This window comes from Podarcis bocagei, assembly GCF_964188305.1.
Source record: "Podarcis bocagei genome assembly, chromosome: 11".
Classification (NCBI taxonomy): Eukaryota; Metazoa; Chordata; class Lepidosauria; order Squamata; family Lacertidae; genus Podarcis; species Podarcis bocagei.
In genome coordinates this window covers 2,199,020-2,216,442 of record NC_138136.1, presented here as the reverse complement: position 1 = coordinate 2,216,442, position 17,423 = coordinate 2,199,020, and the positions used below count along the sequence as shown (strand labels likewise).

At 45.4% G+C, this 17,423-nt stretch overlaps 1 protein-coding gene across 3 annotated transcripts in view; it reads left to right on the top strand.

The window, feature by feature from the left end:
- TRPM3 (transient receptor potential cation channel subfamily M member 3) overlaps positions 1-17,423 on the top strand; it is a gene marked incomplete at its 5' end in the record, with an annotated part of 449,010 nt that overhangs the window by 40,184 nt on the left and 391,403 nt on the right. For 2 of the 3 annotated variants that reach the window (XM_081213522.1, XM_081213517.1), the window contains one exon: positions 3,726-3,908. The exons of the other annotated variant lie outside the window; for it this stretch is intronic. In XM_081213522.1, the coding sequence (XP_081069648.1) occupies positions 3,726-3,908 (183 nt within the window). Of the gene's footprint in view, positions 1-3,725; positions 3,909-17,423 lie in introns of those variants that run through there. 3 annotated transcript variants of the gene reach the window in all.

The following is a 17,423-nucleotide window of genomic DNA, read 5'->3' as shown; positions in this document are numbered from 1 at the left end:
CCTTTTCTAGAAATATTAAAGATCACTTTCAGACATCACACAGAGCTCACTTGATCTGTGGTCACTGTGAAAGGTACTGATAACATACCCCATTAAAACCAATTGTGCAGCAAGCAGAGAAAGCAAAAGTAATGAACTATGATCATTACTTTCTTAAATAGGGATGTTACTGTTTTAATTGTTTTGTCCTTATTGGGTGGGATGCACTGGGTTAGTTAATTACTCACTGTAATTTTAGTGAGAGCTATCTTGTCCCACTGATTTCTATAGAATCCTAGTTCAGCTAGCTGAATATGGATCCAACTGACTGATTGTATGTAAGTCACTTTGGCAGCCTTGTCTGCTGATGAGTAGGATAAAAATGCTTCAGTTGTTTAATTAATAGGATCGATGCAAGAGGCATGCCCTAATGATTCATGAGTTTAGCAAACATCCAGGATATTTCACTAGTGCTGCTACACAAGACAATGCAACTGTAAGTGCTTTGAACAAGGAAGTCTGGGATAGCTCACTCGGTAGAGCATGATATAGGGAGCCAGAAGTGAAAAGGCCCTTTCCCTTGCCATCACCCTCCAAGCTCCTGCCTTAAAACCCTTGAGAGCCGCTGTCAGTCTTGTAGATGACACTGAGCTTGATGGATGGGTGATCTAAATTTCCTAAATTATTTATGGGGCCATCCACAGATGGGGCAAATGATGAATCTTTTTGCTTTTAAATGCACACACATTGGGTGGGGGGTGAGGACATGGCTAGTTGAAGGGGAGAGAGGTTCAGGCAGGTGTTGCAAGCAGTGCCAGAGAGCCCAGTTGAGCCTCGTTCTGTCCATCCCCACAGGGGTCAAAGAGCAACCCGGATTCCCCCTGTTGTGTATTGAGTCAAAGGATTTTATATCTGTATTATTATTGTCTTGATTTGCATTAGGGTAAAGTAACTGCCTTTTGGTTCCAGAGGGTACAGCTACTATTGGTTCATTTAAGCTGCTGTATTTGGATCCTCTGTCTTATTGGTTCCCTCCAAAAGGCAGGACTGTGATTGCCTGATATTGTTCCCTCCAAAATGTATCCTTTCTTGCTAGTCCCCTGTCCCTATAAATGTAGCTTTCCTCTCCCCAGACCTTAGTCTTGTTGCTTTAATAAAGAAGTGTTACTAGAGAACTGTCTCCAGCATGTTATATCAAGAGAGCTGAAATCACAAACCCCACGTCACAACGCCCCCCACCCCTTCATGGCTCCATTGTCGTCTCACTTCAGCAGGTCAAGTTCCCTGAAGCCTTAGCAATGCAGTGCTCTCGCCTGCCGCCTCCATCTCTCACATCCCTTCTTGCTTCCTCCTCCTCCTTGGGCAGGGAGCTGGCAGGAGCAATGATCCATAGGAGAGCCTTGGCTGGCCAGGTTGGGGTGGCCAAAACTGGAAGGAGACAAGAGGGAGGATTCACACACCCCTTCCATCCATGCACACAATCACCACCAGTATGATTTTCATGTCTGCTTGGGCCTGCACCCAGGTATGCCCTTGCATAAAAAGTGCTTTCTTGTTAGGTTTTGTCCTGAATCCATTGTCAATCTTATTGGGTGGTCACAAGTACTAATCCTGCCCATTTGGCTCAGTTTCCCCAGCCATTCTGAGTGGCTTCCAGCACATATAAAAACATAATAAAACATCAAACATTAAAAAGATTCCAATACAGGGCTGCCATTGGATGTCTTCTAAAAGTTGTGTAGTTCTTCATCTCCTTGATATCTGATGGGAGGGTGTTCCACAGGGAGTGTGCCATTGATGAGAAGGCTCTTTGGCTGGTTCCCTGTAACTTCACTTCTTGGAGTGAGGGAAACACCAAAAGACCCTTTGAGAAGGACCTCAATGTCTGGGCTGAATGATGGGGGGGGGGGGAGACACTCCTTCAGTTATATTGGGCCAAGGCCATTTAAGGCTTTAAAGCACCAACACTTTGAATTGTGCTCGGAAACATACTAGGAGCCAATGTAGGTCTTTCAAGACCAGTGTTATATGATCTCGGCAGCCACTCCTAGTCACCAGTCTAGCTGCCACATTCTGAATTAGTTGTAGTTTCCAGGTCACCTTCAAATGTAGCCCCATGTAGAGCACGATGCAGTAGTCCAAGCAGGAGATAACTAGAGCATGCACCACTCTGGCAAGACAGTCTGCATATTGGAGAATACTCAGGCATGCATGATTGTGGACTATGATTTAGGAATAAATCCTAGTGGGTCTTAATTTCAGCAATCACCAAGTTTTCTGCTGCAATTAACTTGATAGGAAACACCAAGAGAAACCACCACACACAAAGTTTTAAAGCTGGTGAATATTTTCTTACAAAGAGATTATATATTCAACTAATCAGCATTTTGAAAACAAAATGTATTTGTGGAATGTACTTTCATGCACTGCTGTGGAATTTAAAATGCTCTGAATCAAGGGGCCTTCATTCCGTATTATGACCGGATCCTATGCTCAGATACTATTTTACTACTTATCATGTTCTCACATTTATGAAATACGTTGTTTGTAGGACATTGGTTGCAAGCTGTGCAATTGACTTACAGGGCAATCCTGGGCGTGTACACTCAGAAATCTCATTAAATTCAATGGGACTTACCTGCTAGTGAACATGCTGCACATTGTTCAGGCTGCATAAACACGGGAACTGTAGTCTACCCACTCATACAAACCCTGGGAACTGTAGTCTACCCACTCATAAAGCTACAGTTCATGGCACTCTTAAAAACCAGTTTGCAGGATTCTTTGGGGAAAGTGGTGAGCTGTACATGCGCTGCGAGGGAGTAAGCCCCATTAAATTCAGTGGGCCTGATTCTGGGTAGATTGGTAGAACAGTGGCGGGTGACTGGATTTGACAGGTGGGCACAATCCAGACCTGGCCCATTCTGTGCAGGCCATTTTGTCAGGAAGGAAAGACGATTCCCCACTCTGTGGGTAAAGCCAGGATTTTTGTTTGGGGGGGGGGAGACCTTTTGTTAGGGGGTATAGAAGCTCGGTTAGCGATGTCTTTTTATTGATTGGGGGCAGAAGAAGTGAAATCTGCCTGGTCATCGGCATCATCTTCATCATCTGTTTATTTGAATGTGACTTTCTCACAACTCTGTGCTCAGTTCAAAACGAAAAATGAAAATAATGTCAAGTAATGCATAAGATAAATCCTCCCAATGTTATGTGAAATAACCTAATTTAACAGCTTAACATTTAGCAGGCAAGAGATCAATTCCCCAAACAGAAATAAAATTGTGAGATCTGAAACACGGGGCGGGGGGGGGGCGGGGGAGGTGACTTTCTTCCACAGGGGAAGTCGCGCCTCCTCGGGATTTCTTTTCTCCCACCGCCTCATCCCAGAAGGCGGTCTCGGAGGGCGGCTCGCCTCGGCCCAGGGGGAAGTTGGTCGCGCCTCGCTGCTCTTGCTTCCATCTGGCGCGAGGAACCAGGCGCCGCCGCTCGCCCGACCCGCTCAGCTCTCCGGGCCGAGAGAGAGCGCGAGGGAGCCGCGCCCGCCCGCCCGCCTGCGCGCCGCTTCTGCCTCCTCCTCCTCCTCCTCCTCCTTCCGCGCCCGAAGAAAGACCCGGCCAGGGAGAGCGCGCGGCCAGCAACCTTCGGGGGAGCCGCGCGGCGGCGGCGGCGAGATGGCAAGAGCCGCTCGGAAGCAGGTGGTGGCCCCCTAGCGCGTCGCTTCGGCCTGGCGCTCCCTCCTCGCGGCGATGGGGCAGAAGTGGCGGAGTCCGAGCGCGGCGGAGAAAGGCGCCTCCTCCTCCGAGCAGGAGGACCTGGGTCGGCGAAGAAGCCGCAGCGCCAGCCGGGGCAGGTTTGCCGAGTCCTGGAAGAGGCTGAGTTCCCGCCAAGGCTCCACCAAGCGCTCCGGGCTGCCCTCGCAGCCGCCGCCGGTAAGTGCTGCCCGGAGCGCCCGGGCTGGCGGGACGCGCCGGGGGAGAAGCCGCCTCCGGGGCCGGATCGAGGCGTCGGGCGGGCTCTTGGGATGGGCGGGGAGCGAGCCTGCCTGCCTGCCCCGTCCCGCCCCGCCAGGACCGGAGCGGGGGGGCCTCGTCTCGCCTCCCTTGGCCGCCAGTGCACTGGGCTTCGGGATCCTGGAGTCCATTGGCGCCGCCACACGGCCCTCCCGGTGCCAGCCTCCCCGCGGTCTCTGGCTTCCTTGGCTCCAGCGAGGGGGTTCGCGCGGGCTGCAGGTATTGGCAGGGCCGAAAAGTCATGTGCAGGATGGGAAGTTCAGTCTCCCTCTCGGAGAGAAAGAAAGTGCCCCAAACTCAGCAGAGAGAAGTGAATTCACTTGTTGCTTCTTGCCTGGGAAAAACATTGGCTTAGCTGTTTAACCACTCTATGAAAACGAGCCCCCTCCTTTTATTTCTGTGTTCATGTCAAGAGAACATGGCTGTGGTTGTTGAACTGGAGGCAACATTTGCACGGATAGTGGAGCAGTCTTCCCACACTGCTTTGATATGCAACTTGTTTTAACACATTCTGAACTGTAGCGTGTTTCTCTTAATCTTGCTAAGTGATGCATATTCATTTTGTCTGTCACTGCTTGTCACGTGAAAACATTTGGAAAGAGAGAGGCATTGATGCTGTGCTTCTAAGGTATGGTACTTGTTTCTGGGGGGAAACTGACTTACTGGAAAAATGGCAGAACATTGAGTTCCATGGTATGTTAAGGGAGTATATTGGTTACAGTGGTTTTTCTATGCAGATGGGTAGTATATGAAACCACCTGGAGTTGAGGTCATTCTGAAAAGGTCTGCAGTTTAGGAGAAGAGCTGTGGCTCATGGGAAGGGTCTCTGCCTTGCATGCAGAAGGTGCCAGGTTCAGTTCCTGGCATCTGTCTCAAACCGCAGAGCGCTGCTGCCAGTCAGTGTGGGCAGAGTGAGGGGTATGGAAGTGGATTACCAGCTCTGCAAAGTTTGTTTAATCTTCTTATCTTTTTAACATATATTAAAACCCCTTACTCTTTTTTTTCTTAAAGGATTCACTGATTTATGATGGTTGTGCTTCTGATTATTATTATTTAAACACAATTGATGGTTGAGCTGGAAAGAAAACACCAACAGGTTGCAGTAGGACAGTACTGAGAGAATATAAAGGCAAAGGGGGGAACTTCATGTCGAGTGGGTGCCATGACAACCAAAATCTGGAGAAGCAACTTGATTCTGACACAAACAGATGATGCAGAATAATAATAGTTATACGTATTTTTGTTAAATCTGTATTATCCTTAATCTCATGTGTCATACAAATAAGTACATGAAATTGAATATTTGACTTTATAGCTGAATTTCACAGGAAATTCAATAGCAACCTGTGACATATAGCGGTAATAGCTATAAATTACAATATAAAAAGCTGTGATATCCATCTGAAATGGATGTTGGAAAATGGCAGCAGGTTGTCATGATAAAGGGGGTGATAGGTATGTGTGAATGCACATTTATACCCTTTGCAGCATCTGAGTGGGTAAGGTGAGGGCAAATAACAAAAAATCTGTAGAGAAAAGTTGAGACACAAAGATTCAAGTGTCATAAACATACAGTACTTAAAGAGAACTAGCGTGCTAAACTTCTTTTTTTATGACACAGTTGGTGTTTTTGGATAGAAAGAACAGTTTCTGGGGAAGAATGTGTGTTTGCAAGTGTTACCAAAACGGCCGGAAAAAAATAGACAGAAAATATCATCAAATGCCAGGTAGCATCAAAATAGCTAAGGTGTTTATAGCTGTATCATGAAGAATAATACATTTCCAGTATATGAAAAAGTTCTGCATGCTGAATAGGGTTTGTGTCCATCATCTTTATTCATTTATGTCCCTTGTTACATTCCATAGAAATGTAGTCCTGGCCACTCTGAAACATGTCCCCAAACCAGAGTATTTTAATTTTGCTTGATTCTTCTGATTTTAAAATAATTTTTGAAACTTCAGTTTAAATTATAATTTAACAAAGCTAAATTATACCTAACCAAAGGGATTTGAATGTGCCAATGCTACCAAATGTGGAATGAGGACCCTAATCCAGATTAGAACTGTTTCATTGGAGATACAGATATAGATAATACGCACAAGTCTTTGTGATCACAGACAGACTACTGAAAAGCAATGAGGCATCAGAACTGTCAGGGCCTGGAATATAACATGGTACAGATTCCTTCACAGGGTAGGTTTCCCTCTGGTTTGGATACAATTTGTAGTCTCGTTATCCCAGGACCAAACTGGATGAGACACTTCCTGTCTTTCTTTTTTACTTATTTTTTTACGCAGCTCAGGGCACAATCTAAGTAATTGTGAACAGAATGATGGGGCACAGTTTGTTAATCTCCCTTCTTTGCCATGTTATATGATAGGGGAAATAGCAGCTTGCTGAGAGGGATTTAGATTGGAGAAAATGGCCTGCGGGGAGTTGAACTTCCATTAGCACTGTGTTCCACCTCCTCCTCCTCCTCCCAGGACCTGCCTTCGAAGCAAGTTTAAAGAGATAGAAAATCCTATCAGCAATCCCATTCTTATCTAGTTTGGCCCTCAACTGTTCCTAATCCTTCTTTGTTTCTGCATCACTGCTCTTTCTTTTTCTGATTGTGATGGTTATAGTGCCACTATCCACTGTGGCTTGCTAAGTGCCCTTGATCAAGCAATAGTAAGCATTCAAGCATGTCCAGAATGTTTGTGTCTAGCTGGTATATAGGTCTCCCCTCTCTGCCAAAACTCCTTATGTAGTTCAGGAAATTCTTTTGCAATCACTGCCAGTTCACCAGTAGCAGTAAAATTGCTTTCTCTCACATGCTTATTTAGTATAGACTGAAATGCGAGGTACCTTACAGTGGAGTAAGTAAATCCTATTGAACACTTGTTTTTAATTCTGATTAAATCTGTTTAGGCTTGTGATGTACAGACCTGGAAAATTATATATCACACTGAAATCAATGGGTCTTATTTCAAGCCAAACACATGTAGGAGTGAAGTTTTAGCTTTTCTTGATCTAGTTGAAGAGCACAATCAGTATGAAGTTGTGCTTTTAAATCTCATTGATTGATACTTGTATGCTAGCTACTACAAGTGCTAATTGCTGCCTCACTGCATGAAAGCAATGCCTTTCTCCTTGTGCTAGAGAACTTCGGGTTCAAGCCAGAATATTTAAGGCTCCTGTTGCATTTCCATTCGCCAAGGGAGAGTAGGTGGGTGGGTAGATTGGAAAGGGTCTTTTCTGGAGCTGTGTCCCCATTCTGAAACTCCATTTTTAAAGAAGGCTGGTGTTGGCCACATATTTGCCTTCTTTACGCAGACTGTAAACTCTTGTTTTACATGGCATTTGGTGGATTTTAAGCTTTCTGCTTTTAATAAGGCTTTGTTCTCTTTTTCTTAGTGTGCTTATCTGTATGAGTATATTGTATATCAATAGGGACATGGGTGGTGCTGTGGTCTAATCCACTGAGCCTCTTGTGCTTGCCGAATGGAAGGTTGGCGCTTCGAATCCGTGTGATGGGATGAGCTCCCCTTGCTCTGTCCCAGCTTCTGCCAACCTAGCAGTGCCAAAGCACACCAGTGCAAGTAGATAAATAGATACCACTGCTTTGGGAAGGTAAATGGTGTTTGCGTGCACTCTGGCTTCTGTCACGGTGTTCCGTTGTGCCAGAAGTGGTTTAGTCCTGCTGGCCTCATGACCTGGAAAGCTGTCTGTGGACAAACGCTGGCTCCCTTAGCCTGAAAGCAGAGATAAGCGCCACACCCCATAGTTGCCTTTGATTAGACTTAACCGTCCAGGGGTCCTTTACCTTTACCTTTTACCTATTGCATTTCATGTTATGGTCAGAAAGGAGATTCATAATCCTTCTCATAAATAATTAAACCTATGTCATAAGTGGTTTTTATACATGTCTCTCAAGCCACTCCTAAGTATCACTTACTCAGACACTAGTGCCTAGGTATTGTGTATACGTATTGCAGCTTTAATCTATGGCCCAATGAGAAGATTTGGGGCATGTTGGGAATCCGTAGCTGTGATGACAAAAACTCAGTAACTCTTTGAAAGCTTTTTAAATGGCTGTAATTGAAATACTTGTTGTCAGGGAACTGACATCGGAGCCAGAGGCGGAGGCAAGGCTCTCAAGCGATGCTGGAGAAGGGCCCAGCAGGGAGAGAGGCAGCTCATCAGCTGGGGAAGGAAATCAGCGCAACACCAGGGATAAAGGGGGGCAGATGGGGGAATCGGCGAGGGGGCTCCAGGACTCCTCGCCGGACACCAGCGGGGAGAGCATGGGTCCTCCGCTACCCATGCCCACCCTGCGCAGAAGACTTCCGCGCAGAGAGAGTAGGAGGAGACTTGGGGTCAAACAGCTTTTATGCTGGAAAAGGTTTAAGAAACGCCCACTGACGGATTCTGCTAGTGACTGAGGCAGCCACGAAGTGAAGGGCTGTCCAGACAGAAAAGGTTTAACAAGGCAACATAGCCAGGAGTGGCGGCAACTTACGCACGAGCAACCCCTATTATTATTACAGCAATCCGTCAGTCTCTGACGTTGCTTGTGCGCAGTGACAGGCAGGCAGCATCATGAGCCAAACCGGAGAAGCCGGCGCTACGGAGGGAGCAGCTGGAGTGCAAAATCTGGTGGAGAGGAACCGAGATTTGGAACAGCATGTGGCTCTTCTGGTTTTTTTAAAAAAATGATATTTATTGAAAAAAGAATTTTTTAAAAAAATTACAAGGAAAAAAGACAAAAAAAGAAAAAGAAAAAAGAAAACCATCATTTTCAAGTTCTCCACTTTCATTACCTTCTTTCCATGACCACCTCCTCCTCCCATCTCTTGTATCTTAATTAATAATTATCACAGCAAATCCTTTCCATAATTCATAATATTCTGTCATTACATTACCTTACTCTATTTTCATCTTATCTTATAAAAATAAACACCTTAAAATTTAAGACTTAAGTCTTATTTTTACCAACTTCTCATAACCATTACCTTTTTACCTAATTCTTTAAACATTTTTACGAGAGCCAAGTAATTTCATTTCAACATTTCTCCAACGTTCATCAATTTTATAAAACATTCCTAATGATAGAAAAAAGAAATAAAAACAATCCAATCTTCTTCCAGCATCCCCTCCCCCCGGTCCCGGGATTGTCAGTCCTTTTTATCCCATTAGTCTGGCACATTAACCTGGTGATCTTATATCCGAGGCCTTCAAATCTCTTCCATGTCCCTCCCGCGGCTCTTCTTCATATTTTCCTTTCACTCGTGGGAACTCCAGCTTGGTAGTGTTTTTGACCCTTTTCAACAAATCAGCCCCTTTCCCATAGTCCAGACTAGACTCCATGTGGTATTTTTTCATATTCCCTCCAAAATTGGAAGCCCCAACAACTCCAAACCTCTGACGGCCCATTGCCAGACTTGGAAAGTCCAAACATCCCTGCATAGGGGGGTCAGTCCAACCCCCCATTTCCAAATCAATCCAAACTTTGTCTTTCCAAATCTGTTTTTTTCCAAGTTCATTTGTCAAATCCAAAAGCTCATTTTCCTGCTGGGCCAAAAGTCCCTCCATCTCTGGCGCCCGAGATTCTGCAACATCCTCTTCTCTCATCTGCTCTGTCAGGACACACTCCTGTTTAAGTTCCTGGGTGGGCTCCAAATAGTTTCCCACTACCTGTTCAAATGTTCTGGCCGCATTAGTCATCAAATCTGTCTTCTGACTTAACTGATCCAATAGGGCATTTATTTTACAGAAAGCACCCGACAGTGCTTCTGAAAACATTGTCCTGCAAGGTCACAAGTCCTTTCCCACGGTTGTAATCTGTGGCAGCTGTAAGCTCCCTAGAACTTGTTACAGTTTCACTAGAGGGAAAACTTCTGGTTGTTCTTTCTTTTAAGGACAATAGCAACGCAGTTTCTTTTTGGATATTTTGTCAATATTTGTTCCTTTAAAATGCGAAAGGAGACAGTAGAATCACAATGTTACTCTTCTTTTAACTATCTGTCAAAAACATTTGTCTCTGGTCAGTGAGCTTCAAAACGTCAATTCTGACACCCCGCTCCAGAGTCAGGACGGTGGAAAGTTACTTTACTTTAAACTCACTTCTGCAGGTTTAAACAGCCCCCCCCCAAAAAGATTCCCCTTCTTCTCCTGCTACCGAAGGGGGGTTCAACGATTTTAAATGGTGAAAACCAATCCTTTAAAAGTGATTTTCTAAGCTCTAGTGTACATTATCTTTGCTTTCTTCTGACTACAAGGAAACGGAAGGCTGACCTCCTGTTTAGACCTTCCCGTTTCAGTACTAAATTAAGGTTAATTTTTAAGTCCAATTCCTTTCTAATCGCCAGTTCTTATTTGAAGTCCAATTGTTCAATGTTTAAGTACTCACGGGTGATTCTTTTAGATGCCAAATTGTGCCAGGAAAAAGGCAGCGCTCTCCGGCAACGGCTATGCGGCTTCGCTCCACGGAAAAAGCAGTTGACTCACAGCACCGCGCCACTTCCCCCTCTTTGCTTCGGAGCCCGTTAGTGGGTTCCTTTGTGGGTTGGGGAGGCGCTAAGGATGCCCGCCGAGTCCCACGGTCACAGGCTTCATCCGCCTGTGATTTCTAAGAGGGTCCCCGCTTCGCTGCAGCGGAAAGGACCCGTTTCACGCGGAGCTGGTCCCTCCGGTTCAGAGGGAGTCCGCCATTGCCGATGGCGCCACCCCGGAAGTCCCAGCATGTGGCTCTTCTGACGGCTTGGCTGGAAGAAAGGCGGGCTCACGATGCACAGGTCAGACCCACCCCCGTAGCAAGGAAAGTACCGGGACTGGTACACAAGTTTGGGGGGAAGCCCCAGGACTACAACACGTTCCGAACGGAAATAGAGTACGCTTTGGAACTGCAGCATAAGGATTTTGCGGACGATGGGGAGAGGGTGGCCTATATTGTCGGACATCTGCAGGATGGGGCCAGGGAATGGATCAGGCCCCTAATGGCAACGCAGAATGCCGCCTTGAAAGACCTGGGGAAATTCTTCCAGGCGATGGATGCAATGTATTCCAGTGATGTACAGCAAAGTGTGACTCAGCGGGAACTGATGGGCTGTAAACAGGGGAACCAGTCAGTTAGAGACTACTGGTCACGCTTTGCAATGTTAGTCCACCGGCTCGGGTGGGAATTGGACTCTGAACCCATTCAGATGTTGTTCGAGGAGGGGTTGTCCCCAACGGTGAAGCACGAGCTTTCCCGCGCGCCCCGCCCACAGCCGATGGATCAGCTGACCAAGGCTGTGCTTGCGATTGGCATAAGGCAGGAAGCGCGGGCTCAGGAGAAGCACGAAGGGAGAGGGGAACGTTACCATGACTACCGCATTCCTGAAATACCAAGGCAGCCTTCCCCGCTGGCGGAGCCAATAGAAAGAGATGGCGCGCGTGCGCGGGAGGTTTCAAACTCCAGTGAGGTAAACGCAGGGGTAAGCTGTCTCTGGAGCTTCATCATTCTCCCCGGGGAGGGGAGTCTGGGGCGGCCGCGGGGGAGGTGCTGGTGCTCCTCCTCCTCCTCCTCTTGCCAGGCTAGAGCTAGAGCTCGCCCCTCCTCACTCAAGCCAACCCTGCCGTCGCTGGGGGCCTTCCCGTCCTCTCAGCGCCTCCACCATGAGTCCTTCGTTCAGGGGTTGGGGAGAGGGGGAGCGGGAGCAGCCAAAATGAGAGTACCCCTAAACATTTTTAAAGGAAAAAAAGCAGTGGCTGTATCACAAAAAAAGAATACATTTCAATTTTCTTCAGTCTGAGGACCACATTTCCTTCTTGGCAGCCATTGGGGGGCCACATGTCAGCGCTGAGCAGGGCTCAAAGCAAAAGTGGGCAAAGCAACAAATACTGATAAATTAATCTTGTGTTTTTATATTGTAAACCACACTTTGGGCCTTGGATTAAGGGTGGCAGAGAAATAAATAAATAAATTTGTACATTGGGCACATTCCTCTCTATCCCCCTTCTAGGCAAGAAAGAAATATTACCCAAGTTCAAGGACACATTTTGCCCCGGGGGGGGGGGGAACGAGACAATTGAGGGTGGCTGGCAAAGCAGGGCTGGTGAGAGTGTTTCCTGGGGACAGGAAGGGTGTGCCCTGGGGAGAGGCCACAGGTCAGAGAGAGGCCTGGAGAACCACATTCGCAGGCCTAGGAATGAGGTTCCCTATCCCTGGTCGAATATGTTCCCAAAATGCTATCGCATGTTGAAAAAAATTGCTTAAATAAAAAATGGATATAGTACAGGAAATCATTCAAATTAACATGAAAAACCTATTGCAATGGGCATGCAGATGTGGGAATACCTACAGTAGCACTCTGGATCCTTGGCTTTAAATAAGTTTCAAATTGGAGAGCATGGATAAATTATACTAATAGGTTGACCCTAAGTAACAAAGTTGGTTTTATAATACAACTGCATTAAATATTTAACATTTCTATTTCTAATCTTAATCCATTTTTGTTTCAAAGATAATAACTGAATAGAAAGGAGAGCACTGTTTTATTATTGGTTCCTTAAAAATATTTTTTTAACCAATATAGCAAATGGTCATTCATTTGCTTCTTAACAGAAATATTTTGCATGTGTTGGAACCACCTGGGTAATTTTTGTGTGTGGTGTAATGTTGTTATCGGTGGAATAATTTGTTCAGAGAGAAAACATTTTCTGCCTTTCACAAACTTCATGTATATTTTAAAATACATACTTTCCATTACTAATATTTGACTTTGGTATAGTACAGTATTAAAAACGTGGAATTAAATGTTAATTAATACTTTCTAAATTTGCATTGAGGGCAAAAGGTCATTGGTAGTTTTAATGTGTATGGGTTGCTCGTGCGTAAGTTGCCGCCTCTCCAGGCTTTGTTGCCTTGTTAAACCTTTTCTGTCTGGACAGCCCTTCACTTCGTGGCTGCCTCAGTTGCTAGCAGAATCCGTCAGTGGGCGTTTCTTAAACCTTTTCCAACATAAAAGTTGTTTGACGCCAAGTCTCCTCCTACTCTCCCTCTGCGCGGAAGTCTTCTGCGCAGGGAGGGCGTGGGTAGCGGAGGACCCGTGCTCTCCCCGCTGGTGTCCGGTGAGGAGTCCTGGAGCCCTCTCTCCGATTCCCCCATCTGCCCCCCTTTATCCCTGGTGTTGAGCTGATTTGCTTCCCCATCTGCGGAGCTGCCTCTCTCCCTGCTGGGTCCCTCTCCAGCATCACTTGAGAGCCTTCCCTCCGCCTCTAGCTCCGATGTCAGTTCCCTGACAGTAGTGAATAATATAGTGCTTATTTTCTGACCAGAAATAATTCTGGAAATGGCTTTAGAATAATTACACGTCCTATTGGTTCTATGCCCCCCTCCCCCAACCCCAACCCCCGAATGCTCTCTTGGCTCTAGTGACCATTGAACAGTCTTGTGTTAAAGTAGGGTAATGGCAAGCCAAGGTACATGCTTGCATACAGTGACTTTTTAAAATAAATAAATTTCCAGGCTGAAAGTCATCATGTACCATGGGGGGTGTTCTTAGGTGGCTGTTTTATTAGTATCACTTTTTCACTTTATTAGTATTGCTGTACCTGCTATGTGACTTGTTAACCTCATGTTCAGGCCGGCAGCCGTGTGTGTACTCCCTGACAGTTTATGCTCTGTTCCTGAGCAGCCTTGTGGTACGAAGTAACATTAGCTTAAATGTTCTGAATGTTAAATAACCTTCACATTGTAACTTTGTGAAATGGGCAACAAAGAATCTTATTACACCTCAATGGCTAATGGATTGATTATGGCTTTTGTTTTCCTGGACAGCATCTACAGTATTTCCGTTATAGTGTATCGGTTATGTTTATATAAGACAAAAACATTTCACAAGTCTGATCGAGAAGAAAATAAACTCTACACTCCAGAGTTATTTCAGCACATGCTTTTAGCACAGGTTTAAACATGTCTGGTAACTTCCTTTTTTGTACAAGCCTTTCAGTGATGAGTTGTAAACTGATAACAGTTTGTGCTATTGTGACAGACATTGGGAGGAGAAAGGCTTTCTTCCAGGGATGGGAGACCCATGTGTTGAGACTCTAAGGGTTTCCCTAAAAGAGAAAAGAAAAAAGAATTGTGATAGGCTACAACTAGTAATGCAAAGCCACCATTGGATACAGCTTTCAATATTAAAACACTTAAAATATTCTAACAGCATTATGTTTGGCTTTCTACTTTTCTACTTAATGCTTTTCTTAATGCATAATAAATTTCTTAGTGCCTATTCTGTCACAAAACACTTTGCCTTGTCCCTTTCCTACTATTTCAATCACCAATGATGTGTCAGCTGTCAATAAATATTATAAAGGGCAGTTTGAAAAGATAGACACACAGAGAGAGACAGAGAGAGAGAGAGAGAGAACATTAAATATATATTTCTTCTTGGAGAGCATCGTTCTTGACTCACTTCTATTAGCAAGTAGACTATGGCTTTTCATTTGTATTCTTTTACATAGGCATCTGCTTCATAGTTTTCCACTGGGAATACATCACCCTGCTGCTAAAACATTAGCAGATGCAGTGCCCTCACTTTGCTTATTATAGAACTGGGTGGTTGTCAAAGGGCAAGAAGAAACTGGAATGATAGCCGGCAGGGTTTCCCACGGGCTGTCTTGGATCTTCCTCTCTGAGAGTGGAGAAAGAAGGGATTTCATAAGGCTCTGCAGCCATTACCTTTCTGATTACAGAGCTCCGAAATCCCGAAAGGGGATATGTTGGAGCATATTGGGGGCATGCTAGGAGTGGAATTGTGGGGAGGCATGGATCTGAAGTGGGGGTTCCTGAATTGTGGTCTCTGAGCTTCATTCAGGAGGTACACAGTGTGTCTGTAGAAATAAAATAAAAAACCTTACAGCATTTAGCACAGAGCATTACAATTGCTACAACAGGCAGAAAAATCACTGAGGGGTCCACCATGACCCCCAGCTATTTTCAATAAGTTGGGGGTCAGGGGGACACTGATCTAAGACATTCAGATTCTCCTGACATGTTTCCTGAAATAAGGGGAAATAAGTTCCAGCCCCAGAGCTGCTATGTTTTTCCTCTCCTAGTGGAAACACTGGGAAGGATGTACTTTTAAAAAAATCCAGGAAATAATGAAGGAAAATCACTGCTCCTTCCTTCCTTCTACCCTCTTTCCACATGCCTAGCAGGGTTTTAAATATACTGGATTTTCCAATGTGTACAGCTCCCATGATACCCCAGTAAGATTGCTCTGCTCATGGTGTTAAAAAGATATTTTTAAAACATTATAATTAAAAAATATTATAATGGAAAAAATTGCTACCAAAAAAATGCTATTAAAGGATAAGTACAATTATTTGTGCACCTCCCGCTCTTCCAAAAGTAGAGACTTTGCCCCACAGTAACCTCTTAATTTAAACTATTCTGTTTATTTGCTTTGCATTGCTATGAAGGAGCCAATCTTTGGAATATGCAGTGTGCTTGATGAGAGAAGCTGAGAATGAAATGTGACCTACTAGTTCTGAGGTGGCAGAAGGGAACCACTGTAGATACTAACATTATGTATACATTTGGGATTTCTGTGGTGAATAGTGTTTTACTTTTACTGCATGTGCTGGAACCTACTTTTTGTGGCTTGATGATGGCGTCCGGCACATTCTGCTGCGCCAATCTGTTGCTCCTGTGCTTAGCTCACTGTCAGCGTCCTTCAGCAGAGTCTCCGCAGCGGTAGAAACTGTTGCAATGTGTGTGTAATAAATCAGACTGCACGCAGGCTTGTTGCTTATCTCCAACAGTCTTTAATCGTGTAGCAAAACATCTTAAATCATCCCGGCGAAATAGCACACATCTTTCGCCTCTCGGTCAAACCGAAAGAAGACTCACACACAGAGAAACCACTCCCGTATGTGAAACATAGCCACGCCTCAGAATGTGAGACGTCACTCAGAACTGTTTAACCCTGTAAGTTCTGATTCTCTTCACACTTTTGTGGTCCCAGTCACAGTGCCACCCTCCCCCAGGCTGGGGTTAAATTGAGGGGCAATAAGATGTACTCAAACAGACAGTGATCCGGATAAAAAAGGGCCACAGCAGTATTGACTACAGATGTAGGTGGAACTTTGGCTCAGGCATTGGGTGTATATCCGTTCCAGCTTCCTCCTGGAGGGCTGAAACCGCTTCAGGGCTGTGCCAAGGATTATGCCTTCCCCAAGACAGAGGTGACTGGGCGCTCTATGCCCCTCACTTGAATTCTGGACAGAGACTTCCACCGAGACTCCTCTGATGGGGTCCCCGGAATCTGCTGCTGGTTGAGGACACTCTACCCCAGAATGAATGACTAGGATTCCACCCAGTGCCTTAACTGCCAAAAGTAGTGAAGTTTTGCTATGAGGAAGGCAAAACCTCCAGGCAGGCCAGTTTGTCTCAGGCAGATTCCTTCCCAGCCCTTAAAACAGGGACCATTGACAACCACAGGTCAGGGAGCACATGAACAAAACACGTGCTTGATGAGAGAAACCTTGGGAAAAACAAAGTTAAACCAGCAACCTGGAAGGCAAGATACATTTTAAGTACATGATAAAGAATTAAGCTAACTGCACCAGAAGGCAATGATAGGCAACAACAACAACAACAACAACAACAACAACAACAACAACAACAACAACAACAATTTATTATTTATACATCAAAAAAACGAAGATCATGGCCACTGGGCCCATCACCTCCTGGCAAATAGAAGGGAAAGAAATGGAGGCAGTGAGAGATATTACTTTCTTGGGCTCCATGATCACTGCAGATGGTGACAGCAGCCGCGAAATTAAAAGATGCCTGCTTCTTGGGAGAAAAGCAATGACAAACCTAGACAGCATCTTAAAAAGTAGAGACATCACCTTGCCAACAAAGGTCCGTATAGTAAAAGCTATGGTTTTCCCAGTAGTGATGTATGGAAGTGAAAGCTGGACCATAAAGAAGGCTGATCACCGAAGAATTGATGCTTTTGAATTATGGTGCTGGAGGAGACTCTTGAGAGTCCCATGGACTGCAAGAAGATCAAACCTATCCATTCTTAAGGAAATCAGCCCTGAGCGCTCACTGGAAGGACAGATCGTGAAGCTGAGGCTCCAATACTTTGGCCACCTCATGAGAATAGAAGACTCCCTGGAAAAGACCCTGATGTTGGGAAAGATGGAGAGCACAAGGAGACGGGGACGACAGAGGACGAGATGGTTGGACAGTGTTCGCGAAGCTGCCAGCATGAGTTTGACCAAACTGTGGGAGGCAGTGGAAGACAGGAGTGCCTGGTGTGCTCTGGTCCATGGGGTCACGAAGAGTCGGACACGACTAAACGACTAAACAACAACAACATTTATACCCCGCCCATCTGGCTGGGTTTCCCCAGCCACTCTCTGTGGCTTCCAACAGAACACTAAAATACAAT